The sequence below is a fragment of the Ambystoma mexicanum genome, chromosome 11 (genome assembly GCF_040938575.1).
Source record: "Ambystoma mexicanum isolate Mex_15411 chromosome 11, UKY_AmexF1_1, whole genome shotgun sequence".
Classification (NCBI taxonomy): Eukaryota; Metazoa; Chordata; class Amphibia; order Caudata; family Ambystomatidae; genus Ambystoma; species Ambystoma mexicanum.
Window position 1 is genome coordinate 869,586,369 of NC_090934.1, and position 26,651 is coordinate 869,613,019.

General features: G+C 45.8%; 1 protein-coding gene across 1 annotated transcript in view; it reads right to left on the reverse strand.

The window, feature by feature from the left end:
- Nucleotides 1-2,423: 2,423 nt before the first annotated feature.
- The window catches only part of LOC138503861 (interferon-induced transmembrane protein 1-like), a 103,766-nt gene continuing 79,538 nt past the window's right edge, over nucleotides 2,424-26,651 (reverse strand). Inside the window, exon 2 of the mRNA XM_069623919.1 lies at nucleotides 2,424-4,405. Within this exon, the coding sequence (XP_069480020.1) occupies nucleotides 4,205-4,405 (201 nt within the window). The 3' untranslated portion in view covers nucleotides 2,424-4,204. The remainder of the gene's footprint in view (nucleotides 4,406-26,651) is intronic.

Sequence of the window (26,651 nt, forward strand, 5' to 3'; positions counted from 1 at the left end):
CTGCGGGGTAAGGTAGTTTTATTGTTGTTTGTTTTTTAAGTTTATCTAAAGCACCATTGCACCCATGTGTCCACTACATGGGTACTACGGGAAGGTAGGAGCCAGGTACGGTGGGCGCCAGCCAAGCACAACACAGGCTGCTCAGAATAGAGGCCAGTGAGCACAGCCTGCATTTTGAGCCTTCTGGGTGCTCATATACGCCCACTTTAAAATCATATCAGGAACCCTTCCCTCTCCATGACTCTCCCATCCCCCTTTTCCTGGTCAGCCACTGTAAAAAAACACTGCTCACCTTTAGCTGATGTTGAAGTTTGTCTAAGATATAGGACAAATCGAATGCTTTAGTTTCAGCAAGCAAACACATAACTACAAAATATAACCACCACACCACTGCATATAACAATGCTGTACTGGTCTTTCACAGGTACAGACTGAGAAGGCAATAATACCCATCGAATTGGTAGTCATTTGAATTATGGTAATGAATGGATGAATCATTTATGCTTGGCATTGAAACGGCAACCAAACCAGCAAACCTTTTTGACGGTAAATGCCGGACATGATACACTACTTATGGTAATATTACCAACCTCAAGGCTAATCATGTATGCATCCTCTGAAGACAAAGTGGCTAAATGTCATATATTCTTGGTTGTCGCAACTCAACCCAGCACTATATCCCTTTCTGTGGTACAGGTCAGACATTTACTTTCCATATTGAAATATTATACACTTCATTGGAGCTCCTTTTACCAACCTCCGAAAGAGGTAAAGAAGATCCAGGCATCACCAACATACAGTTGCCCGTGCCCCAAGAGTACCATTAAAATGACCCACATTTAAGTCATATAGACCTGTATGTTATACACAGATCATTGCCACAGGTGTTTTAACTTACCGTGAGATTTACTTTATAGTTTAAAGTACCATCATCTGGAAAGCTGAGCATTCATTGATGCATGACACTCCATTCTTGCATGCACGCTTTATCCACTCTGCAGCTAGCACTTTGCACCTTTCCTGCAACAATTACTCACTTTGAAGTCACTCCTTCAAAGTTTTCTTTTTACTAGAATCTCACAAACATGGCTTAGATAAATGCCTATGGAAGGAGATTAAGGCTGTGTAACAACCGGCACATCTCACCTCGACACACTAGAAGCAAGTAACCCATTCCTTAAAAGTTCGCCCAGTCTTACTCTGACTGGAACCCCCACCCACACAAACACGTGGTGACGCACCTATGCATACATACATAATGGAGTTAATTAGAGCGTGCTGCTAGAATCGGATCCTCTGGAAGCAGAAACTCCACATTACAAGAGACTTTGTGCATAAACCACGATGTGCCACTTAATCTTATTTTCCAGAAAGAAAATCTGGCTACAAAGCACTACGTGAGAAATGTTAACATTGCCCCTGGGACTACTCATCTCTGGACCCAGATGTTAGCGGTTTTATGTAGGTATTCAGTGGAAGAATCTCATTCCAGACTTCTAAATCAGGATCTTGTAGGGCAGTTTGTGGACTGGTGACCTTTGCATGTATAGGTAGGTATAGTCACTTGTGGGGTGGAGATGTTTGGAAATGCAACTTCTGTTTTTCAGGTTTCCTGGCAAAAACAGAAATCTAACTGAGTCAGGAGTTCCTACTACAGTGCCAGGTGGAAGCCTGTGTCCTCAGCATTCCATCGGCCAAGTGTCCTTAGCAGCAAGGTGGTTGTAAACCTCAGCCTCATCTAAACTAGTTGTTCCCTACAGGCTTGAGGGATGGGTCCTGCTCCCCCTGAAGGAGATGGGACTTTTTCAGGGGAATATACTGCAGGGTCTAATCGGAAAGTGTTAAGGGACAAAGAGAACAGTAATATTTAAAAGAGTGCATGCAGAGTTAACAGCATCATCATTATCCTTTTCATGCAACTCAAAGTCACTGCATTGGATAGTTATATACGGAGGGGTTCGGCATTTTTTGTGAAAAATGTAGGCATTACTGATATTTTATGCTGTTATTTTGTGATATACTGTGTAAATGTAAGGATTATGTATTTGAAGCATGTTGGATTATTTCGATTTTGTGTAGAGGTTACTATTACAATATGATACTCAAAAGCTCAGTCAGGAAGGGTGGCATATCTTTGTACTGGAGTCCGTTTGTTATCAACCTGGTTCAGGAGATCGTATTGACACCGTATTGACACACAAGTGGCCTTTATCGTTATCTAAGGTAGGGAGAGAATAAAGGCAGCAGTATAGCGGTCCATGGTGGTACAATGAAATACAGCTCTTTAGCTACAGAATAAAACACACAACCCGAGCTAGAGAGACCCAAACACTTCTTATTTATAGTGTTAACACAATCACTCAACCAAAAGATATGTATGCTCTCCACACAGTCACAAATACAAAATACAAGGAATACAAACGTGGTATATATTTTCTTTACTAGTGCCCAAAACAACCCTTACAATTCAGAAAGCTCCCATAGGTGTTAGACAAAAAAGGCAACAAAAATGGTTATAGTTTAAATATAGAGCAATCTCTCTCCTTTGTTCAGTATAGATACTAAGTCCTGCTACAAGAAAGGCTATCTAAAATTGATTATGCATGACAAGATGAATTGTACATGACTGAAAATACACATCCTAGGTCCTGGGATGTGTATTTTCAGTCATGTACAATTCATCTTGTCATGCATAATCAATTCTAAATCAATTTTAGAATATGTATTAGATGACACTATGTTTTGGAGGATTTCTGTGACTTATTAGCCAAATAGGGCCAGGAAGACAGTGTTTTGTGCCCGCCTCCCTCCAAATTATAGAATTGTCTCTGTGTCACCTTTCGTTTTATGATTGAATCACTGAAATGCTATTAGATGTATACATACATCTTCCATATCGATATATATGTATTTATGTGGTTTTTTTACTTTGTTAACGTAGGACCAATGGCCTACGCAATAAATAATAACTATTTTGTATAAAATGACAAACACTGTGTATTATATTTTACATTCTGTGTGGTGATTCAAACAGCATATGGAATGGGACCTGGTATGAGCTAAAACTGGGCCATTAAATTAGTTGCTGAATGGTTCATTTGGGGGACCCCCCTACGTGTGTTTATCTCGTTACTCATTTGTCCCCTGTATGCCTTTGAGTATTCTTCCCTTGTGTGGCAAAATTTTCGCTTGCATATGCAGCCACTGTGGAAAAAATAAATCCAGGGCCTCTTTTGGGTCCCAGTCCACGCCCTGTGTGTGAGCAGTGATGTCCCCTGCATATCAGGACAGTATGTGAACATTATACAGGCTCCAACTACAAGCATGAAAGGTGCATAGGCCCATGGAGCCCATGGGGATACAATAACATAGGAGATGTGGGTGGGGTGTGTGTGGGGGGGAGCATTTGTCACACTAGAGGTCTGTCTGAAGCAATTGGCACACAATCAGTGGGTGCTGAACAAATTTGAGCATATGAGTTAGGAAATGCTCTCCAACTGAATGTATTGAAATCAAAGAGCGCTGAAGAAATCAGAGTTTGAGGCATGGATAAGGGATATGAAAGGCGTGAGGTTAGTGCTCCAGATAAGATTTTGGAGTGGAGGTATTTTATTCCTTATTTTTAAAAGTTGGGAATAAAATGATTTTGTAGATGGAAAACTGAAATATTTTTATAACAATTATAATTTTGCACGTAGTTATTCATACACATTAAAAGATACGTTTGCGTCTTCCGATCAGGCAGTAATAATAGCAATTTCTTCCTGTGGTACTACGTGCATTGCTCGTCCAAATATATCCATGGAGCTGTGTGAGTGAAAGCAGCGGCACAATGTCATATGTGTCTGTTTCCCATTTATTGTTGGGAGTATTTGCCTATTTTTAGGAAGTAAAAGTGGCCCATGCACCTCTTATCTGTAGGGCTGCGTGGGGTCCAGATGTAGGCCAAAGTGCTGGCGCACTTACGGAGAAACCAAAGATCACTGGAAATGGGTGTGAGAAATCACAAAGAAGCCGAGGAGAGAGGACTATGCTGGTGCAGTTATAGAGAAATTATTCAGAGCTTGCTGTCAAAGTTTTTGACCCCGACTGGTTGGCAAGAAACCAGAAGCCAGGTGTTGGTAAAGCGTGCCAAGATGGTATAAAGTTAGAAGTCATAGCGGTATATTCACAGTGCTGGACCGGTATACTGTGGTTTGCCATGTTACTTCCCAGATCCAGGCTCGTAGAAGTTGCGGTTGTCTTCATACTGTTGACGCATTACATTTGTCACAGCAATCACACCAGTGACCAGCAGGACCAAGAAGAGCAGGCTCAGCACAAGGGTTGTGATATTCAGGCACTTCGCTCTCGAGCCATAGCTGGTGGCCCCATTAATATCCCCTACAGCCTTTCGATCTCGTGCCTACAAAAAAGAAGAAGAGATGAACAGAGTTAGAGATGCAGACAACATGTAAAGAAATCAGAAAGACTATGAATGGCAGTAGTTCACAAAGGTCTAGGTGCGGTCAGCAGTGCATTGCATTCTACGGCAATATATATGGGGTTTTATATAGTGTGAACCCATCAAAGAAACAACAGAGCACTGTACATGTCATTAAGGGCAGCATAACGTAAAAAGTGGGTTACAATATGTGGCATGGGATGTACCAGCCACAGGATTGGGATCTGAGAATATAAAGACCTAGTGGCACCAAGCTATTGACTGGACAGTAAAGTCTTGACTTCCTGAATTGCAAAAGCGTTGGTGCAGACTGGATTGACACCTGGGTGGTGTTCCAGTGGGCAAGGGCAAAGCACGGTAAAGCTGGTTTCCTGTTTTTTTTCTTTGCATACCAGACTAATTTGGAGCCTAGGGATGCCCTGGCTCCTGCAGGAGCTCAACCCACAGAGAGAGAATTATTCTGCTAGGCAGGCTCGTGTGCAAGCGGTGGTTGCCTTATTGGCAACACTGGGAGTGGTGAACTGGCCACAGGGAACTCAGAAGATTTCCCGTCTGTCTCTTTTCTCTGGATACTCCGGTTTGTTTTCTGCTTCTCTTACCTTCGTCTCCCAGTCACCCCGCCCTATTCTTTCCATGCTTCCTCATTCTCCACACACCTTTGAAGCAAGTAATGTGTTATAAAGCTTCCAGTGTTACTGCTTATTTGTAGCAAATGTTTTATGCCAGTTTTTGTTATATTCAACTTGTTAATCATTATGTATAGACAAATGTGTTTTAAAATGAACTATTAGACCGATTTTTTTCCAATTGTTTAGCAGTGAACCCACTGAGCTCTACTTAAAAGGGGCTGGGCTTGCTCACTACCTTCGCTCACATAGTGAGACATAAGCTTGCACATGCACGACTAAATTCAGTCGTTTCACACGTATTTCTATGTGAAAGTAGTGTTCATTGGATCATCCACTGTCCCCCTTTTTGTCTCATTGGTTATATTTATAGTTTGTGTTTCACTTTGATGCAATGATGTATGAATTTGTCCTCTTTTTTTAACATTTATATTATTAAAATTACACTCTTTTTGCTACTTTCGTTTAATATGCTTATTTTTGCCAGCTGGAATTATGTGTGGTTGAAATTCTGTAAAATGTCATGAGTATGTTAAAGTTTGTGTGACCATAACCTTTCAATCTCTGCTATTTCCTAGTGTTGTAGTAGTGAGGGGTAATCAATTCTCAGTGCTTGCGCACCACATTATTTTCATGATATTGTCCCATTTGAGAATTGCTCCCACGTCAACAAGAAAATCGGGACTTTACCATATTTTTTCGATACCTAGAATTAGACCTGACAAATTGCTATCACACAGCTGAAAAATATCTTATATTGTAATCTTCTCTTTAGGACATGTTTTGTTACAGATTCTTAGACATAAAAGGGGCTCATCTTTTAAACTTAGCCTGTAACAATACAGCAAAATCTTTTCTTTTAGCAAATGTTTATATACAATGTGCACTTTTTTCAGTTGGAAAAGACAAACTGAAAGAACCGTGCATAGATACTTTCAGTTCCTGCCATGTCATTTACCATTGTGTATGTCATAGTCCCCCATTTTCTTTTTTTAAGGACTTGAGTCCTGAGTTTAACATTATCTGATATTTTATCAGGAATTATAAGTTGCATATATTTGGGTATTGGCGAGCAGGAGTGGCTAGGATAAGTGAAAGGTTAGCAGCATTTGTTTGGGTGGGGTGAATAGTTGTGAGATGGAGTTCACGCATTTCAGATTTCCTCTTGACTTGTGTCCTGCATGAACCGACATGAACCATTTTATACATTTCTATGTGAGCTGCAAAGAAGTGTAATCGAAACTAGACCACATCTACTTTGCAGATGCATAGAGAATTCACAAAGTCAGTCCTTTTGCATTTGTGAAAACTCCTACTGTAACTGGCACTGAATATGCAACAATCTTCTGTACATTTGGTCGCTTCATTTTGGTTAAATCTGCTTTTTCGGACTTTTTTTCTGACTTTTATACTTTAAATAAAGATGCTACATTAATTACAATGAAGAGAAATAAAAGTATTGAATGCATTTAAAATGGTGCTTTATTTTTTTTTTTAATAAGTGTGTTTTTTGAAGTTTGGAACATGATTTATTAAATAAAGCAATTATTTGGCTTCATATTCGGTTTAACCGAATAGTTGACAAACTATTCATGATTCGGCCGAATATTAAATATGCTATTCGGTACAGCCCTAGTATCAACTGATGAGCCAGAAACGGCTCATCCCTTTTATTGGTATGGTCACATGGTCCTTGACATGTGACATGAGCCCTTCAAAGGGGCTCCTTGTCCTTGAAGGGGAACCACACTACGCTCCTCCTTTTCCCCAACAAATGTAACAGTGACTCGCATCACTGAACACAAAACACAGTAACAGTCACAAACAGCAATACTTGAAATTGGAAGGGCAAGCAATAACCTCATGCCCTTAGATTCAGGCAGTTACAAACAGAAAACATTGCCCCCAGCATTATGTGCACATTTAGGGCCAATGCCAGGGTTGGTGGACTGCTGGTGGCACGTTGGCAGTTCTACCACATATTAAGAGACCCTTTATTAACCTGGGGTGAGTGGACCTCCAGCCAATGAATGACACCATTGTCAGCTTCTGGAACCCTATAGAGCAGGCTGACAAAAAGCAGGGGCACAGCTTCACATAAACATTTTAACAGGGCCCACTTCGAGCATATACATGACATGCAGGCGAATAGCATCAAAATGCACGTTACTGAGTCCACACATTATCATAGCTGTAGGAAACCAGTTCATAGTTGCACAAGCATCAGTTCCGGACAGTCAAACTTACAGTTCAAGGGCTGGCAAAGCCACACCTGGAGGCACCAGGGGCCACATCGGCCTAGTCCATAGATGGTGGGGGCAAGCAGCAACACTGGTGGCAGGGTGATAGGCACAAGCACTCATGGGAGCTGCAACCCTTGTTTGCCATTCCCCTTCTCTTTCATCATTTTACTTTTTTTTTCTCTTGACAGTTACCGCTGATGGTCCCGCGATCTTCAGAGGACTATTTACATTTTTCCTATTATACCAGCATGGAGCGCTGCGCCAGCATGGAGCACTCTCTTTTCTTACACATTTGTATTCACCGCCACTTGGGCCCGGGATCACTGCAGGAGCGTTGGCACAGGGAGTACAGTGTTTCCCATTAAAATGCGGGCATCCGTGTGCCTCATGTTTAGTTTCACTTTTTTCCTTTGTCACCATTGTTGTGTCCTGGACCTATGGCACAGAGTCCAGGCACACCTTAGCTGGGGGGTCACCCAGCCGACACACATGGATCAGATCATGGCCTGAGGGGCACCCAGGCTGTCATGATATACAGTGCCAGAGTTGCCAGCAGTGCCACTGGAAAACATATGCAGATAGTAGAATATCTAGATTTTATGTCGGATAAGGTTCTAGATGCGAAAGCCACAGGTACCTTTTTGCCATTCCTGACCTGGCTTAATACAGCCCATAATCCAGAAACACGTGCATCCACTGACACAATCGTTTCAGCAATGGGATAAAAACATATATAGAGGAGGTACATTTGCTATTTCTTCCTTAAGACTCCTAAATGCGCCTTCCTCTTCCTGACCCCAAAATAACTCTTTCTTTTCCTTCAACAAAACTCGTAAAGGATGACTTTTTACCGCAAGATTTCCCAAAAACTTGGAATAGAATTCTATTAGATCTATGAAAGATTTCAATTAATCTTTGTTGGATGGCGATTCGACTTTCACAATAGCCTCCACCATTTCCGGACGTGGTACCATACCCTCTTTTGTGAGTCTGTGTCCCAGATAGGATACCTGGGGAACTTTAAACTGGCACTTGCCTATTTTGACAGTCAATCCTGCCCTCTCCAATCTCCGTAACACTTCATACACTCTGGCATCATGTTAACTCTCATGTTTGGCCCCAATTAAGATATTGGGCCTCATTACAACCTTGGCGGAGGACCATGGTGCTATTAGCACCATGGTCCATGCCGCTAAGGTTGCAATTCCGCCATGGTGTCAGACTTCGGCTCCACCTCCCCCTTCTCCTCACCTGAATCTTCTGATATTGAGTCCTTTACCGTAGTCCGGATCCGGGGTCGTTCCTTCTTCTTGTTAGAGATAAGATCCTTAGGTGATCTAACCTTCTTATCGTGCAAGTAAGGTCTGGCCCCTCCGGAGGCCACCGTGGCAGAAGTGGATACCTGCCGTGGGGGGCTCCCAGTGGGCCAGCCTCGGTGCCCAAGGGAAAAAGCCGGAACGGCAGAAAAAACCCTTAAACGAAGATCTGCAGGCTAGGTGAGGAGTGGTTCCAGGCCAGGTATAAGGCAGGTTCTCCCAGGCGGAGATGAAGAAGGTTCAGTTATGATGGATAGAAAGGTGAGAGCTTTCTTCAAAGTCAGGACACTTCAGAATGCCGGGAGTGTCGGATGCTTCGGACACCGAAGCAGATAGAGGCCGCAAGCAGTTTAATGTACCGGAAGGCAGAGCGAAGAGCTGAGTGCGAAGGGATTCGCAAGTGGAGAAAAGTAAACAGAAGGTAAGTCAGCAGCGGAACGCGAAAGGGATCGCAAGCAGAGAAAAAGGATTCAGAAAGGCAGAGTGAGGAGCTGAGTGCGAAGGGATTCGCAAGTGGGGAAAAGTAAACAGAAGGTAAGTCAGAAGCGGAACGCGAAAGGGATCGCGAGCGGAGAAAAGAGGATTCAGAAAGGCAGAGCGAGGAGCTGAGTGCGAAGGGATTCGTAAGTGGAGAAAAGTAAACAGAAGGTAAGTCAGAAGCGGAACGCGAAAGGGATCGCGAGCGGAGAAAAGAGGATTCAGAAAGGCAGAGCGAGGAGCTGAGTGCGAAGGGATTCGTAAGTGGAGAAAAGTAAACAGAAGGTAAGTCAGAAGCGGAACGCGAAAGGATTGCGAGCGAGAAAGGCTGAACACAGATAGTAGGTTACGAGAAAACTACATAAAACTAGAACACAGAGCGGACAGAAAGGGTAGAAGGACACAGGAGAAAATAACAAGCTCACGCCGAAAACGAGAGCTAGGAGGAATACTCGGAAATAAGTAACGAGCTACTCGGAGCGCTGGTAGACGTGTAAGCAATACACAGATACAACGCGCCGAGCTGGAGGCGGGGCCTAAATTTATAGTGAAGGCAGCCATCTTGGGTGAGGACTAGAGCGTCCATCGATCCCACAGCTTCCACCCTCGATTCCTGACAGTATACCCCCTCTTCCTTGGGGGTCCCCCCGGTTTGCCTGGCTGAAAACGATGGAACCTCTTTACAAGATGAGGAGCATGTATGTGGTAGTCAGGCTCCCAGGTTCTCTCCTCCTTAGGATAGCCCTTCCAATGTACCAGGTACTGTAACCTGCCCTTACGATATCTGGAATCGATCAAACGAGCCACCTCGTACTCGTCCGGGGCAGGACCAACCTTAGGGCGTCCCTTATGAACAGGCCTCTGAAATGGGTCTTCCTTGTAGACCTTGAGAAGAGAAGTGTGAAAGACAGGATGAATCCTCTTGAGGGAATCCGGGAGTTTAAGTTTGAAAGCCACCGGATTGATCTGTTGAACAATGGGAAAGGGTCCTAGAAATCGAGAAGAAAACTTCCCCTTGTGAACCCATCTGGGAAGAAATCTGGTTGACAGCCATACCAATTGTCCCACCTTCCAGTCGGGGTTTGAGCGTCTGCTCCTGTCTGCCCACTTCTTCTGGGCATCCTGGCTGGCTAGATGAGCTTTCTTGGCTGTCTCCTGTACCTCGTGCAGATCTCTGAGAGCCTCATCTAAGGCCGGAACCTTGGTCGATCGTGTGTTAACCCAGGGTAGATATTGTGGGTTGAAACCGTATGTACAAAAGAACGGACTCATCTGTATGGTGGTGTGAATTGCATTATTATAAGCAAACTCTGCCTGGGGGAGAAATTCAAACCACCTTTCTTGCTGTGGACTACAGAAGCACCTAAGGTACTGTTCCAAGCTGGCATTAAGTCTTTCCGTTTGGCCGTTGCTTTGGGGGTGATAACCCGAGGAGAGAGCCCTATGGATTCCCAAGACCTGACAGAGAGCGGCCCAGAATCTCGAGGTGAATTGGGAACCACGATCAGAGACTATAGTCCTAGGCAAACCATGCAGGCGGACTACGTCACGGAGAATGACGGCTGCTGTCTCAGAAGCTGAAGGCAGTCGCTGAAAGGCTGAAAAGTGTGCCAACTTGCTGTAGGAGTCACAAGTGACCATAATTACAGTCATACCAGAAGACACCGGAAGATCCACAATGTAATCCATGGAAATATGTTCCCAGGGACGATTTGCTAGAGGAGATTGTTGCAACAACCCTATTGGCCTACCCGTCTGATACTTGTTTGCAGCACAAACAGAGCAGGTAGATACGTATTGACTCACGTCCTTTCTTAGTCTTGGCCACCAGAAGCCCCTACTTATTAAGTCGTATGTCTTTCTGATGCCAGGATGACCTGTCAAGGGCGAGTCATGGCACCAGGAAAGAACCATTCTTTGAAGCTTCTGGGTGGGTACATAGAGCGCCTCCTCATGGTAATACAATCCATCCTTCTCTTTGGTGGTAATGTGCGCGAGTTCTGGGCAACTCTGATACAAGGGTATAAGCTCTTTGAGAAAGGTGGTCGTGGAAGCCAAAATCCTGAGCTTTGGGAGAACAAAGTCATGTCCTTGATATAATCCTGATACTTCCCCCTTACTTCGGGATAAGGCATCCGCCTTCCTGTTCTCCGTCCCAGGAATGTAAGTTATAGTAAAGTCATACTGTAGAAAGAAATAGGCCCATCGGGCATGACGGGCATTGGTGCATTCCATCTGCTGGAGTACCCTGAGATTTCTGTGATCAGTGCGAATCAAGAAGCTATGAGCAGCTCCCTGTAAGAGATGACGCCATTCCTGACAAGCTAGCTTGATGGCTAGTAGCTCTCTTTCCAATACGGAATAGTTCCGTTCGCTACATGTTAAGGTCTTGGAAAAATACGCTACAGGATGCTCAAGACCGTCCTCCGACTCTTGGAGGAGAATGGCTCCCACTGCTCCAATGGAGGCGTCAGTCTCCATGATGAATCGTCTTGTCTGGTCAGGTTGGATCAGGATGGGAGCCGTGGAGAATCTTCTTTTAAGGAGTCGGAAAGCTTTCTGAGGTTCTCCTTCAAAAGAATATAGTACTCCCTTCTTAAGTAAAGAGGTCAAGGGGAGCACAGTTTGTGAGAAGTTGGGGATGAAACGCCGATAAAAATTGGCTAAACCCAGAAAACTCTGTAGCTCCTTTATGTTTCCGGGTTCCTTCCAATCGTGAATGGCCTTAACCTTTCTTGGGTCCATTTCGATCCCTTCATGAGAAAGGATGAACCCAAGGTAGGACACAGCAGTGGCTTCAAACTGACATTTTTCTGGCTTGACCAACAACTTATGGATAAGGAGTCTTCTCAACACCTTCTTGACCTGTGCTCGGTGTTCATCAAGAGATTTGGAGTAGACAAGGATATCATCTAGGTATACCACCACGGATAGATATAACATGTCAGCAAACACCTTGTCCATATACCTCTGAAAAACTGCCGGAGCATTGACAAGACCGAACGGCATGACTCTATACTCGTACAAGCCGAACGGAGTGCGAAAGGCGGTCTTCCATTCGTCCCCCTCCTTGACCCTAAGAAGGTGATAGGCCCCTCTTAGATCTAGCTTGGTGAAATACCTAGCCCCTTGAACCGCCTCCAGGATGTCTCGTATAAGGGGCATGGGGTACCTATCCCTTATAGTGATCTTATTAAGTCCTCTGAAGTCTATGCATGGTCGCAACTCCTCCGAATCCCTCTTGGGGATAAAAAACAATGATGCACCGCAGGATGACTTAGATTCCTGAATAAGCCCGTTCTGTAGATTAGCGTCCAGATATTCTCTGAGGGCCCTTCGTTCCGGAAGGGACAGGGGATACATCCTTCCGAAAGGAACGATAGAATCAGGCACTAGGTCGATTGAGCAGTCCTCTGCCCGATGTGGGGGTAGCTGCTTAGGTAGAGTATCCAGAAAGACTTCGGTGTATTCATGGTATTGGGGTGGAACTGTTGCTACAATTAAGGAGCCTGGAGCCTTGGAACCTTCTCCAGTCACCACCATGGCCGCAGTGGTATTCAGACAGTTTGATTTGCAGAATTGGGAGTCGAAGCACACCTTGTTGGCAGCCCAATCTATAAGAGGATTATGTCTCCTCAGCCAAGGTATTCCCAGAACTAAAGGAAAATGAGCTGCACGTATCTGGTCAAATACTAGGAGTTCTTGGTGATTGTCTATTCTAATCTGCAATGGAATCGACTCCCACAGGATAGGACCCGAAGAAAGAGGAACACCATCCACTCCCTCAACAGGTATGGGTCTGGGCTTGGGTCTGGTAGCGACTAGGTTCTCCTTAGCCCAATTAATGTCCATGAAGTTACCCGCGGCACCACAATCCAACATTGCCAATACCTCCACTGATGTCGCTTCAGATAACTTTACATGGACCTTGAAAACCATTAAACTACTGTCTTCGCCCTCTGCCAGGGTTCTTGAGTGGTTGCAAGGGTAACTGGCAGGTCCCCCGAGACTTCCCTTGCAACAGCCCGGGGGTGGAAGTTTTCCTTCTTCCTAGAAGGAACTTCTGGACAGTTTCTCAGCAGGTGTTTTGAGGATCCACAATACATGCACAATCCCTCCTCTCGGCGCCGTCTCCTTTCTTCAGGAGTCAGAGGTCCACGAGCGGCTCCTATCTGCATTGACTCTTCGGAGGATGATATCGGTCTCTGGATGGGAGTCTGGGAGGGCAGGCCTATCGTCTGTGAGGTTCCCCGTGGACGTCTCCTTTCTTGTCTGCGTTCATGCAGCCTAAACTCGATCTGGAGGGACAAGGTCATCAAGTCACGAAATGACTGTGGTCTGGCTATCCTCGCTAGCTCATCCTTGATCTCATCCTGAAGTCCTCTTCTGAAGATCGTCTGTTGAGCCGAGTCCGGCCAGTCCGCCTTTGCAGCCAGTCTGAGGAAGCGTGAGATGTATGTTTGCACGTCTGTATTTCCTTGACGGACTTCAAGAATGGCTTCTAATGAAGAGTATAGAACTTCAGGTCTATCGAATCTATCCTTAAAGGCTGTCACAAACTGATCGTAGACATTTAGGGAAGGATCATCATTGGAGACCAGTGGAGTTGCCCATGATAAGGCATTCCCAGAGAGATTGGCAATTATGAATCCGACCTTGGCACGGCTAGACTCATATGCATGAGGCCTGAATGTGAAGTATACCTTACAGGCGTCCAGGAAATCCTTGAGACCTCCTGGATGACCATCATACTTGCCGAATGAGAGAGGCATCGTGGGTAGGTCTCCGTGGTCATCTCGACGTAACACTACTTGTTGGCGAAGGACTATGTTTTCAGCCCTTAGGGATTGTACTTCAGCTGTCAGGTTCTGTATAGCTGCTACGAGTTCCTGGTATTGTTCCAAAGATGCCATGTTTGTAGTTGGGCGTTGTATGCTGTCAGACTTCGGCTCCACCTCCCCCTTCTCCTCACCTGAATCTTCTGATATTGAGTCCTTTACCGTAGTCCGGATCCGGGGTCGTTCCTTCTTCTTGTTAGAGATAAGATCCTTAGGTGATCTAACCTTCTTATCGTGCAAGTAAGGTCTGGCCCCTCCGGAGGCCACCGTGGCAGAAGTGGATACCTGCCGTGGGGGGCTCCCAGTGGGCCAGCCTCGGTGCCCAAGGGAAAAAGCCGGAACGGCAGAAAAAACCCTTAAACGAAGATCTGCAGGCTAGGTGAGGAGTGGTTCCAGGCCAGGTATAAGGCAGGTTCTCCCAGGCGGAGATGAAGAAGGTTCAGTTATGATGGATAGAAAGGTGAGAGCTTTCTTCAAAGTCAGGACACTTCAGAATGCCGGGAGTGTCGGATGCTTCGGACACCGAAGCAGATAGAGGCCGCAAGCAGTTTAATGTACCGGAAGGCAGAGCGAAGAGCTGAGTGCGAAGGGATTCGCAAGTGGAGAAAAGTAAACAGAAGGTAAGTCAGCAGCGGAACGCGAAAGGGATCGCAAGCAGAGAAAAAGGATTCAGAAAGGCAGAGTGAGGAGCTGAGTGCGAAGGGATTCGCAAGTGGGGAAAAGTAAACAGAAGGTAAGTCAGAAGCGGAACGCGAAAGGGATCGCGAGCGGAGAAAAGAGGATTCAGAAAGGCAGAGCGAGGAGCTGAGTGCGAAGGGATTCGTAAGTGGAGAAAAGTAAACAGAAGGTAAGTCAGAAGCGGAACGCGAAAGGGATCGCGAGCGGAGAAAAGAGGATTCAGAAAGGCAGAGCGAGGAGCTGAGTGCGAAGGGATTCGTAAGTGGAGAAAAGTAAACAGAAGGTAAGTCAGAAGCGGAACGCGAAAGGATTGCGAGCGAGAAAGGCTGAACACAGATAGTAGGTTACGAGAAAACTACATAAAACTAGAACACAGAGCGGACAGAAAGGGTAGAAGGACACAGGAGAAAATAACAAGCTCACGCCGAAAACGAGAGCTAGGAGGAATACTCGGAAATAAGTAACGAGCTACTCGGAGCGCTGGTAGACGTGTAAGCAATACACAGATACAACGCGCCGAGCTGGAGGCGGGGCCTAAATTTATAGTGAAGGCAGCCATCTTGGGTGAGGACTAGAGCGTCCATCGATCCCACAGCTTCCACCCTCGATTCCTGACACATGGTGGATGGCGGAATTACCGCCCCATTCCAAGGTGAGTGGGGCGGTAATTCCCCATTCACCAATGGCCCCTTCCCCATTCCCATTTTTGCCCCATAGGGCATAATGGGAATGGGGAAAGGCGATAATTACAGCACCGTAAATTACGGTGCCGTAATTATCGCCAAGGTCCCTTTGCGGCATGGATTTTAACGCCTGCAAAAAGCAGGCGTTAAACAGCCATCCCGCAAAGGAAACCTTGTAAACAGGCGTTAAGGGTTGGTGCCGTTTACGGCGCCGTAAACCCCTTAACGCCTGAGTCGGAATGAGGCCCATTGTCCTGAAAACACTTCACTCGAGGTACATCCTCCAACAGATCCTCCATAATTTTGACCAAAATGGTAGATGTCGATGCCAAACCAAATGGCATTCTTTTGGACTGATAGGTGCCCATTGGGTGATGATAGCTATTAAGGCGCGAGATGAGGGATGTAGGTCTACCTGGTGGTATGCAGATGAGAGATCGAGGGTAGTATACCATTCTTCATCTTCTATGGTCATTAGCATCTCATTGATCTTGGGCAACGGGTGTCTGTTGACCCAAATTGACCTATTGAGATCCCATAGGTCAACGCATAATCTAATAGGCCCTTCCGGGCATTGAGTGACTACAATTGGGGAACACCACCCACTACTCTCTATGGGTTCAATTATACCCTGATCACATAGGCCCCATAACTCATCTCACTTTCTCTCTCACTCCTGTACTTTGTGCACAAAAGGTCTTGCTTGCGAAGACAATTGAATCTTATGGCAGTATCCCTTCAGTTTTCCTATGCCATGCCTAAACACCTTCTTGAACCTGCACCCCACCTCCTTGGCAAATTTCTCTGCCCTGCTCACCACCACCGATCTCACTTGTAACTATTTACCTGGATGTAGTTCATGTCCTAATTTCCCTTTGTGACGCCACCCCAATAAACAATCACCTTTAACAGCTGCATACATCTGTGCATCTTATCTTCCTGTCACCATAAGCAATGTCACCCCACACGAAAGCCCTGATGTAAATTTCCCCCAGAATATGCTCCAGGCTTTATGTCAGTATTTTGTAAGCCGTGGCTCTTATCTCCCCCATACTTCCTTGTGTTTTTCTTCTGAAATAATGTTATAAGGGGGTCCTGAGTCGGCTAATGCTTTTACTGGGCATCCCACCACTATGATCTCCACACCTGGCACATTACCCCTTCGATTATCTTGTACAGATGTATTGTTCCAGCTAGCAGATGAAGACCCACTACTGCCGTTGTTACCCATACCAGATTTGGAATACTTTTTCACAGCACATACTTTTGTTTCCTCGCTCCCACTTACATTTTCACCATTATTTTCTGCTATGGCATGTACAAATTCCTTGTTATTTTTATAATTAACCTCCTTAAGACACATACTTGTTAATTCCATTCCCCTGGCTATTGCCAATGCATCTAGTAGCACTGGATTCTTTGCCTGCCACAACCGTTCTTGAATTTTTGGGTTTGATGTATGCATTATTAGTTGGTCTCTAATGTATTCTTCCTCATTCCCTGTAAATTCACACAAGTCAATACTACTGTTAAATCTGCCACAAATGTGTCCACCCCTTCCCCCACTCCTTGAGAAAAACGTGTACCTTTCCAACACAATATTTATCTGTTTACCAAACTGTACCTGTAATTGTTTAATTGCCATTCCATATAATCCTTCCCATCACCCCTACCACTCTCTGCTGTCGCCTCATCCACAACATCAGGCAGGGTTTTGATTATCCCCACTGCTTCTCCTCCCAAGCAACACATTAACATTGAAGATTTCCGCTCATCGCCCAGATGCCACAAAGTAAAATTGAAATAAGTCCCACCAATCTTCCCAAGGAATTGAGGTTCCCCAGGTGTGGCCAAAAACTTGGGTGGTGGCTCCAGGTTTTGCATGGTGATGTCACCTCCCTGATATAATATTCACACTTCCCAGCAAACTTCAAACAGGAGACTCTCCCACTGTCACTTCCAGATGGTGCTGGGACAGTCCCGCAGAGTTCATAGTGAATTACCAAAGTTATTATGCAAAGGATTATTGAATATGCATAGAAAAATGGCCATGAGGTTCCTCACGCTGGAAGAATAACTGACACAGAAGTGCAAATAAACGCTGGCAGGCAGTAGAATGCTGGTACAGACTATAGAGCGTTCTGCCTTAATTTAACTTATCTAGGCCACCACGGCATGACTGAAATCACAAAAAGGGTACTTTATATATTCCTGACATCAAAATGAAGTACATGCCCCACTTCACAAGGCATTGAATTACGAGATAGGCAGTGTATATCCCTGAACTGCCACTGGGGGAGCTGCTGCACAGCCTGAGACTGGGGAAGGGCGTCCGAGCTGGCTCTCCCGTCTCGTTCTCCTATGCAGCGAGAAATGCTGCACACACACAAACACATCCCTCTCACCTCCAGAACTGAATATGGGCTCAGAAATCCTCTGTCTCCGGTTGCCTTCCTGTATTGGTGATATCAATCTTCAACACCGTGCTCACCGGATGAATGCCGCTGCCCGCACAGGTCTCTCTGGACTCGTGGGAATACTACAACAACTTGGGCCCCATTCAGTGCTGAAAGGATTCCACAGGGTCTCACTTAAATGGGCTCAATATATGCCCCAATGCCGTCCGCACCTGCTGCGTGTGGAATAGCACACCCACATGGAACCCCCAGTCGCCTCTGCATGAGTACCTAGGGATATGCACGGAACATGATCTCTGCTTTCCCTACGAGCTTCCTCCTCAGAGTTGGCAGATAGGGAAGCTCTGTTAGGAAAGATTTCCCTTATGTGCAATTTTCCCTCCATTTGTGAACGCCCCCAAAACGTTTTGCTTTTGTTTCGCTTACCTAACCTGACATTTACCAGTGGAGCAAAAAGCCTTCAGCTGCACTCCTCTGGGCTTTTGCTCATGTGTTATGGGGAAACTGACACATCCTTCAGGGTGTCAGTACTGGGAAACTATGTTTCCTTAGTTTTCGACTTTTATCTAAGTGCCAAGTACCTTACAGCACCCCCCATAGGGGTTCATTTGTTTTATGGCCCTAGCCACTCTCTAAGGATTGTTTTGGTGTTTGTACAAGTGTGCCTAGGACGAACTGGTTGCAGCAGTTTACTTTTAAATCTTACTTATATTGGTCATTTAAAAACAGTTTGTATCTTTCTCTTTCAAGGGTGGTATCGGCTGGTGGCCTATCGTTCGTACACATGGTGGCTTCATGGGAGGCTTAGACACTGCGTTCGACGAGTAATACCCGTCTGTGTCGTTGGTGCCATTAGATAAACTTTCCTCAGTGACAGCGGTCAGTAGAGGGGATTTTCCCTCGATGAGCTGCAACCAGACCTTTACAATGTGTAGTATTTTTGTGCCATCAAAATAAGAAACCAAATAAAAAACATCATATTTTTTAACAATTGTTGTTTCAGTTTTTAAGTGAATCAAGTGTGGTGAACATTCAGCAGTGTTCCGGTGCCTTGTCTGCACGCCCCAGGCCCATCCATCCCCCCTCCACTATCAAAGGCAGTTTGCACCAGTGGATGTGCGCTGCCAAGGGGTGCTGTCAGGGGTGCGAACGGCCAAGGTGCCAAACAACATGTACACTTCAAAAGGTATCTTACGCCCAGGGGCCATTGTTCATATGGCCGCCTCAGACCCTGTGTCTCCAGGCAGGCTCCCCAGGAAGCAGGGCGCTCCCCGGCAATACACATAATACCACAACATATACACGTCATTCATTCACAAACACACCCCTTACTATAATTCTTTATAAACCACTTGATATTTACCATGAGAACATCTTTGAGCACTACAAGTCAACTTGTGATCGTGCTACTCTGTGACCGCTTCGAGTGAACTCTGTTCTCCTGCTACTAATTACTCTGCTTGCTGAATCCAACTGTTTGTTGGTCAAGGTAAGGGCATGTATCCTAATCATATCTCCTTCATTTGTAAATGTATATCTATTTCGAAGTAACATACTCACTAGTGCTATGTTCATTTGTCTTATTGCTATTGATTTGAGTTTCTTTTTGTTATGTTATCGATATATCAATTTTTATCAGTGTCAATTGGTATCGTATTGCATCCTTCGCGGTTCATGTCTATAGTGTAAGCATGTTTCCTTTCTGTGCATGATAGAACATGCAAGGGACGAGTAACATGTTCTTATTTTGAACACATCAATGAATCGTTTGTGAAATTTATCCTATAATGTAGCCGCCCACGCTGCATTGGTTTTGCTGTGGTGTCCAAAAGAAAGCGTGCAATGAACAATGTATGGTCCAATTCATTCTTTCTCACATTTTTATGCAAAATAATTTTCTAATAATGCTGACCTTTATTTTGCAGAATTTACAACAATGCCTGCATGTCCTATTTTCGGTTGCCCTTCGAAGACCCATGACAAATCCGAAGGCATTACAATGCATGTATTCCCTAAAACTGTTGATCGAATAAGAGAATGGGCCAGATATTGCGGATATCCACCGGAAGAGCTTGAAAGTAGAGTCAAACAAGTCTTGGAGGACAAGAGGGGTCATAGATACCGCATCTGCAGCCTGCACTTCAACCCGGATATGTATGACACATCCTTGTACATAAAGAAGAATCAACTGAGAGCAACGTGTAAATTGCTCCCAAACGCAATTCCGACTCTATTCGTGAAAATGACGCCATAGGTGAGTCACTTTTCCAGATTAAGTTTTACGCCTGTATTTTCGTTGTTAATTTAACTTATAATACTTTCGGCATTTATGTGATTGAATAGCTGATTAAATAATGACTATTTTGCTAAACATCAGTCCTTGTTTTTAAGAACCCACATAGAAAATTGATTTATGGGGACAGATAACTATGCTATATTATGCATTTACATAAGCATCATTTTCTCGTATTCAGTCTCCAAACATGTCACTTTTTAATGTTGAAATGTCTGAATGGAATAATACTTTCCCTTTACAACTCCATGACTATCTACCGAATATGAAGCAACAAGATTCAACATCCATGTCTTGCCTGGAGTCATCAACCACTTTGAGTGTGTCTCAGGTAATCTTACCTAGCTATTCTGTTCCAGACTGGTTTTATGCACGGAATTCTAGATAATGTGATAATATTTACATATCGTGTAATTGTTTTACACAATGTTTCATTCGTACTTTACTTTTCCTATGTACCTTTGTCGTCTTTCCAAATTGTGTGGCGAGTTTCCAATATTTTCATCCTTACTAATGCAAGTACTGTGTTTCAGGGAGATGCTGGGGCGTCCGCTTCAATTACATTATCCCTTGAAGTTGTTCCGGAACCAGACCTTACAGTTAATCCGGAGCCAGAGGTATGCGTACTTACAGGACCATCTAACGAAAGAAAGTCGGTCTTATTATATGTGTAATACAAATGACTTATTTTAAAAGGATACTATGTTTTGTAGGGATGTATACAAGATCCGTATATTGAACAGGAGGCACGTGGATCTGAGTCGGTGGGCCAGTGTGCTGATAGTGATGTTAGAGTAAAGTTGTTTCGGAACCAGACCTTAGAGTTAATCCGGAGCCAGAGGTATGCGTACTTACAGGACCATCTAACGAAAGAAAGTCGGTCTTATTATATGTGTAATACAAATGACTTATTTTAAAAGGATACTATGTTTTGTAGGGATGTATACAAGATCTGTATATTGAACAGGAGGCACGTGGATCTGAGTCGGTGGGCCAGTGTGCTGATAGTGATGTTAGAGTAAAGAAGGTTTCAAAGAAAAGAAATAAAAATAAGGTTAGTTATATACACTTTACTTTTTTGGCAATTTATTTGTGCTGAGGCCTTCATTATATGCTTTTTTTAATGTAAAATGTACAACACTGTATGTTGGATTTACACTGAACATCCCTTTTCCTATCTGTCCTGTAGTTGCCCGATGGAGTACGGACTATGAAGACACAGACAGCGATACAAATGACAGATGCTGCTTGCCAAACTGCTTTCACCATGGAGGAACTATTAACTGAGGCGCGGCGTGTTCACACTCGAGATGCCTATGTCCAATGGCCAGAAAATGAATTTAATATGACCGGCGAATCCAGCAAAGTGTTTTTGGACCATTGCTATAATGTGCCTGCTCTGCCAGATGAAGGTGAAAGTGAATTTATAGAAGATAGTTTTACATTACTCGATGAGCACAACACAATCGACACCCGCCAAAAAAATGGCCCCCAAAAAACAGTCCACATCGATGTTTTCTCCTATCCATGGTCAAGTAACAGATGTTGAAATGACAGAGACTGAAGCAACAACACTATTGACTGACGTACCAGACAAAGATATTGACTATAGTATGTCCAGTTTGGCTGATATGTCAACAATGGTTCAGTCCGAAACAACAGTGATGCCGGATGACAATCTAATAAAAGAGGCCAAATACATAGTATTCGACAGCAGCTTGATGGAGATTATAAAGATGCTGAAATGTGTGCATTCAGTGGGAGGGGTAGTATGTCGGAAGCCATTGGTGAGCGTGACTCGTCTAACACAAAGCAGTAACCTCAAAATACACGCCACCTGTGAAAAGTTCCATAAAACATTATCATGGTCCGCTCAACCGATGCTGAGGAAAGTGCCAGCTGGCAATCTACTGTGTGCAGCAGCTTTAGTTTTCAGTGGCTCTAGTGTCACGAAGTTATCCAGTTTCTATCGGTTTGTGGGACTCGATTTCATTTCTAAAATGCATTACTACAAATACCAACGTGATTATCTATTCCCTGTCATTAGTGAAGCTTGGAACATTGAACAATTGGCTATTCAAAGTACATTCTCCGACAAACGGTTCAGGCTAGCCGGCGATGGACCTTGTGACAGCCCCGGATTTTCTGAACCTACCATTTTCAGGACATGGAAACTAAGAAAATTGTGGGTTCGGTGGTCGTGCAGGTGTCCCAATGTAAATCCTCAGTGGACATGGAGAAACTTGGTTTTATAAAATCACTGCAATATCTACAATCAAGGGGAATGCAAATCGACCTCATAGCCACGGACAGACACGTTTCAATAGCCAAGACTATGAGAGAGCAGTATCCAAATATTACACATCAATTTGATGTATGGCATGTTGCCAAATCAACCAATAAAAAAATCACGGCGGCAGGGAAAAAAAAAGGTTTTGAAAGTATTTCACAATGGTCCCAGTCATTCAGCAACCATCTTTGGTGGAGTTCCAAAACATGTGACGGGTCTGTGGAAATTCTACTGGAAAAATGGCGGTCACTTATGCACCACTGTTCCAACGTTCACCACTGGACAGAAAACCAACATTTCCACCAATGTGAACATGGCCCTTTGTCCCCAGAGGAGGCACGAAGAAGAAGTGGTTAATCCCATCTTCACCTCCACACAAAGCACTTGAGAAGATTGTGCTTTGTTAAAACTATCAAGAGATCTGAAGAGACTCACAGAATTCTATCACACAGGAGACTCGGAGGTGTTCCACAATATGTGCCTAAAGTACAGGCCAAAAAGATTGCATTTTGTCATCCAAGGGATGAAATCTAGGACTTTACTAGCGGTATTAGCGCATAACGAGAATATAGGCCGGGAACAATCTAGGACTGCAGGAAACTTAGGGATGCTTTGCTACACTATGGCCTTTACGAAAAGAAGCAAAACATGGGTTGTCAAACTAGTATATGACAAAATGGAATTCAATTTTGTGAAAGATCTTATTGTTAATGTCGTAGAGATGCATACTCATGGAATTGCGCACAAATCTGTTCAGAGCACAGATACATTGCCACAAAACATTGCCAACGTGCCATGTCCACCCAAAGCAGAGCTCGTTCAATCGTTCAAATCTGGGTACAAATGATTACCATCTGTTTTTATTTTTGCCAAAAATGTTTTTATAAACTGTACAAGTAAAGCATGTAATTTGTCTTTTGAAATATATCCTCTTAGTCCTTTTCTTAAAAAAATAGTAGGAACAAGTTACTTACTGGGAATCCTCGGTAAAGAAAAAATCAGTATCAGTTTCGTTTCTGATCTGTCTTTCTTAGTAGTAACCAATCACTGGTCTCTGGGTCATACTGCCCCCAGCCAATGACTGCCCTCTCCCTAAGCCCCGCCCCTGGCAGCCATCCTCAGATTTGGTAGCACGTAAAGTGGCAGTATGATCAAGTGAAGAGCCGCAGAGGGGTAGTAGGGAGGGTTCGCATGTGAATCCACGCCATGCTGGAGAACAACAGTTACAGGTAAGTAACTTGTTCCTTCTCCAGCATGGGGTCTGGCATGGATTCACATGCTCATAAATATAAGAATACATAGCAGTACACACATGCACAACCACGGGAGGTGGCAAAGGCTCAACATTAAACATTACATAGACTCAACATTAAGCAACTCTTACCTCCTCACGAGGTCCACCTTCAGGCGAACAGGTTGCACAGCACTGCCTGGCTGACTCTGGACTCCTCCCTGGAATCCCAGTCGACGCAGCAGAATCTCGTGAAGGTGTGCGTCAACCTCCACGTAGCAGCCTTGCAGATGTCCAGCAGGGGTACACCAGACAAGAACGCCCTGGTAGCAGTGATCGCTCTGGTCAAATGGGCTCTCAGACGGCCAGGCAACTGTCGGTTTGCCAACCGGTGACAGTGCATGATGCAGCCGGAGAGCCATCTGGAAATGGAAGCCTTCGAGAGAGCCTTCCCTTGGTTCTTAAAGGTCCAAATTTCACAAACAGCTGTGATGTCTTCCGAAAACACTTTGTTCGGTCCAGGTAGAATTTCAGCGCTCTAGCTACATCCAGCGAGTGCAAAATCCTCTCGGCCGGCGACCAAGGCGACGGGAAGAAAACTAGTAACACCAAGGGCTGGTTGAGATGGAAGTCCGACGGCACCTTGGGCATGAAAGAGGGGTGCGTCCTCAGCACCACCCTCGACTCGTGAAAAGTCAAGTATGGAGGCTTGCAGGATAGGGCCTGCATCTCTCCCACGCGTCGTGCGGAGGTGATGGCCACAAGGAACGCTGTCTTCCACGACAGGAACTTCAACGGAGCCGAATGCAAAGGCTCGAATGGCGGGCCCATGAGCCTGGTCAGCACCACGTTGAGCTCCCACGCCGGGGCTGGAGGCTTCACGGGCGGGAACGATCGGAACAGTCCTTTCATAAACTCCTTCACCAGGCAATGAGACCACAGGGATGACCGTCCTGCAGTTCTGGTGTATCGGGAAGTTGCTGCCAGATGTATCATGATGAAAGCATGAGCTAGTCCAGCTTTGGCCAGCGATAGTAAGTACGGTAGCACTTGAGGGGCTGTAATCCATAGAGGGTTAATCTTCTGTGCACAGCGCCAGACAGAGAACCTCTTCCACTTGTGTCCGTAGCACTTGAGAGTTGAGGATGCCCTGGCCTTTGCAAGAACCTCTCTGCAGTCCGCCGGGATATCGTACCCTCCAAACTCTAGTGCTGCAGGAGCCAGGCCTGCAAGTTTAGCGACTCCGGGTAGTGATGAAGGATGGCGCCTCCTTCTCTGGAGAGAAGATCTGCGTCCGTCGACAGTTTGACTGGTAGGAACGCTGACAAGTCCAGAAGGTCCAGGAACCAGATCTGCCTTGGCCACGCCGGTGCGACGTGGATCATCCTGCTCCGGGACCTCTTGAGCTGGTTGACGAGTTGCAGTAGCAACGACAACCGAGGGAACGCATACAGGAACAGGCCATCCCAGGGGAACGAGAAAGCATCGCCCTTGCTCCTCGGCTGGGGAAACCTGCTGGCGAACCTCTGGCACTTGGAGTTCGTCACCGTCGCGAACAGGTGGATCTGGGGTTTGCCCCATCGTTGAAAGAGTCGATCCACTTGATCCTGATGCGGTTCCCACTCGTGGCACGAGCACAGCTCCCTGCTGAGTGAGTCGGCGATTGTGTTGTTTGTCCCTGCCAGATGAAAGGATACCAGAAACATCCCCTAGGCAACAGCCCAGTGCCACAGATCCTGGGCTTCCTTGGACAGGGCTGGGGATCTTGTTCCTCCCTTCTTCCGGATGTAGAACATCGTGGTGGTGTTGTCGGTGAAGATCCTCACCACCTTGCCTTTGAGGGACGGGAGAAAGGACCTGAGGGCCCAGAACACTGCTCAGAGCTCCAGTATGTTGATGTGGAGCGTCCTCTCCTCCGGGAGCCAGAGGCCTCTTGCAAGAAGATCTCTGGTGTGCGCTCCCCCCCTCCAAGGAGGCATCCATCATCACCATCACCTGGTGTGCTGGGGTCTGAAAGTCTGTGCCCGCTGTGAGATGCGCGCGGGTGTCCCACCACCGAATTGCTTGGCGGAATACCTCGTTGAGCGAGATCTTGTCCTCGAAGCTGCCCGTCGCCTGCATCCAACAGGCGTCGAGGAACTCCTGTAGAGGGTGCATCCGAAGCCTGCACAGTCGCACCAGGTAGATGCATGAGGACATCATCCGAGAAGGGGCTTGATGGACCTCACCCTGGCCACATCTGTGGCCAGCAGACGCTGCACCTTGCCCAGGATGGCCTTCGTCCTTTCCTCCGACGGCGAGGCCAATCGCGCTACTGTATCGAGCCTGGCTCCCAGAAACAGTTTGACCTGCGACGCAGCCAGGTGGGATTTGGGGAAGTTGATGGCGAATCCCAGGTCTGTGAGCAGACGGGCGGTCTTTGCTGTGTGTTCGACGGCGAGGTCCCTTGTTCTTGCTCGGATGAGCCAATCGTCCAGGTAGGGGTAGACTTGGATCTCCTGCAGGCGCAGCCGTGCCGCCACTGGCGCTAGGCACTTGGTGAACACCCTGGGCGCCAACTTCAATCCAAATGGGAGGGCCTTGAACTGGCAGTGCCGTCCCTGGACTACGAACCTGAGAAACTTTCGGTGTCCTTTTAGTATAGGGATGTGAAAGTATGCATCCTCCAAATCCAACGATGATAGGAAGTCGCCTTCCTCCAGCTGGCCCAGCATGTGCTGGAGGGTGGCCATCCGGAACTTCCGTGCCTTGATGTATCTGTTTAGTCGATGCAGGTCCAGGATGGGACACCATCCTCCTGTCTTCTTTCTGATGAGGAAGTATCTTGAGTATACTCCGGAGCCCCAGAGCCTCTTTGGGACGAGCTCGATGGCTCCTTTCTTGAGCATCGCCCTTACCTCTAACAGAAGGTGAGGGTCGTGGTTTTCCTTCCTGGCCACGGGAGGAATTCGGGGGGCACTTCTTTAGAAATTCCAGAGTGTGCCCGTGGGCCAGGATATCCAGCACCCAACTGTCGGTGGAGATGGACTCCCACACGCAGACGAACTCCGTCAGCCAGCCTCCCACCGGGGTGCTTCGGTGGGGGCCCGACGCAACGGCCAGTTCAGTCTTACTT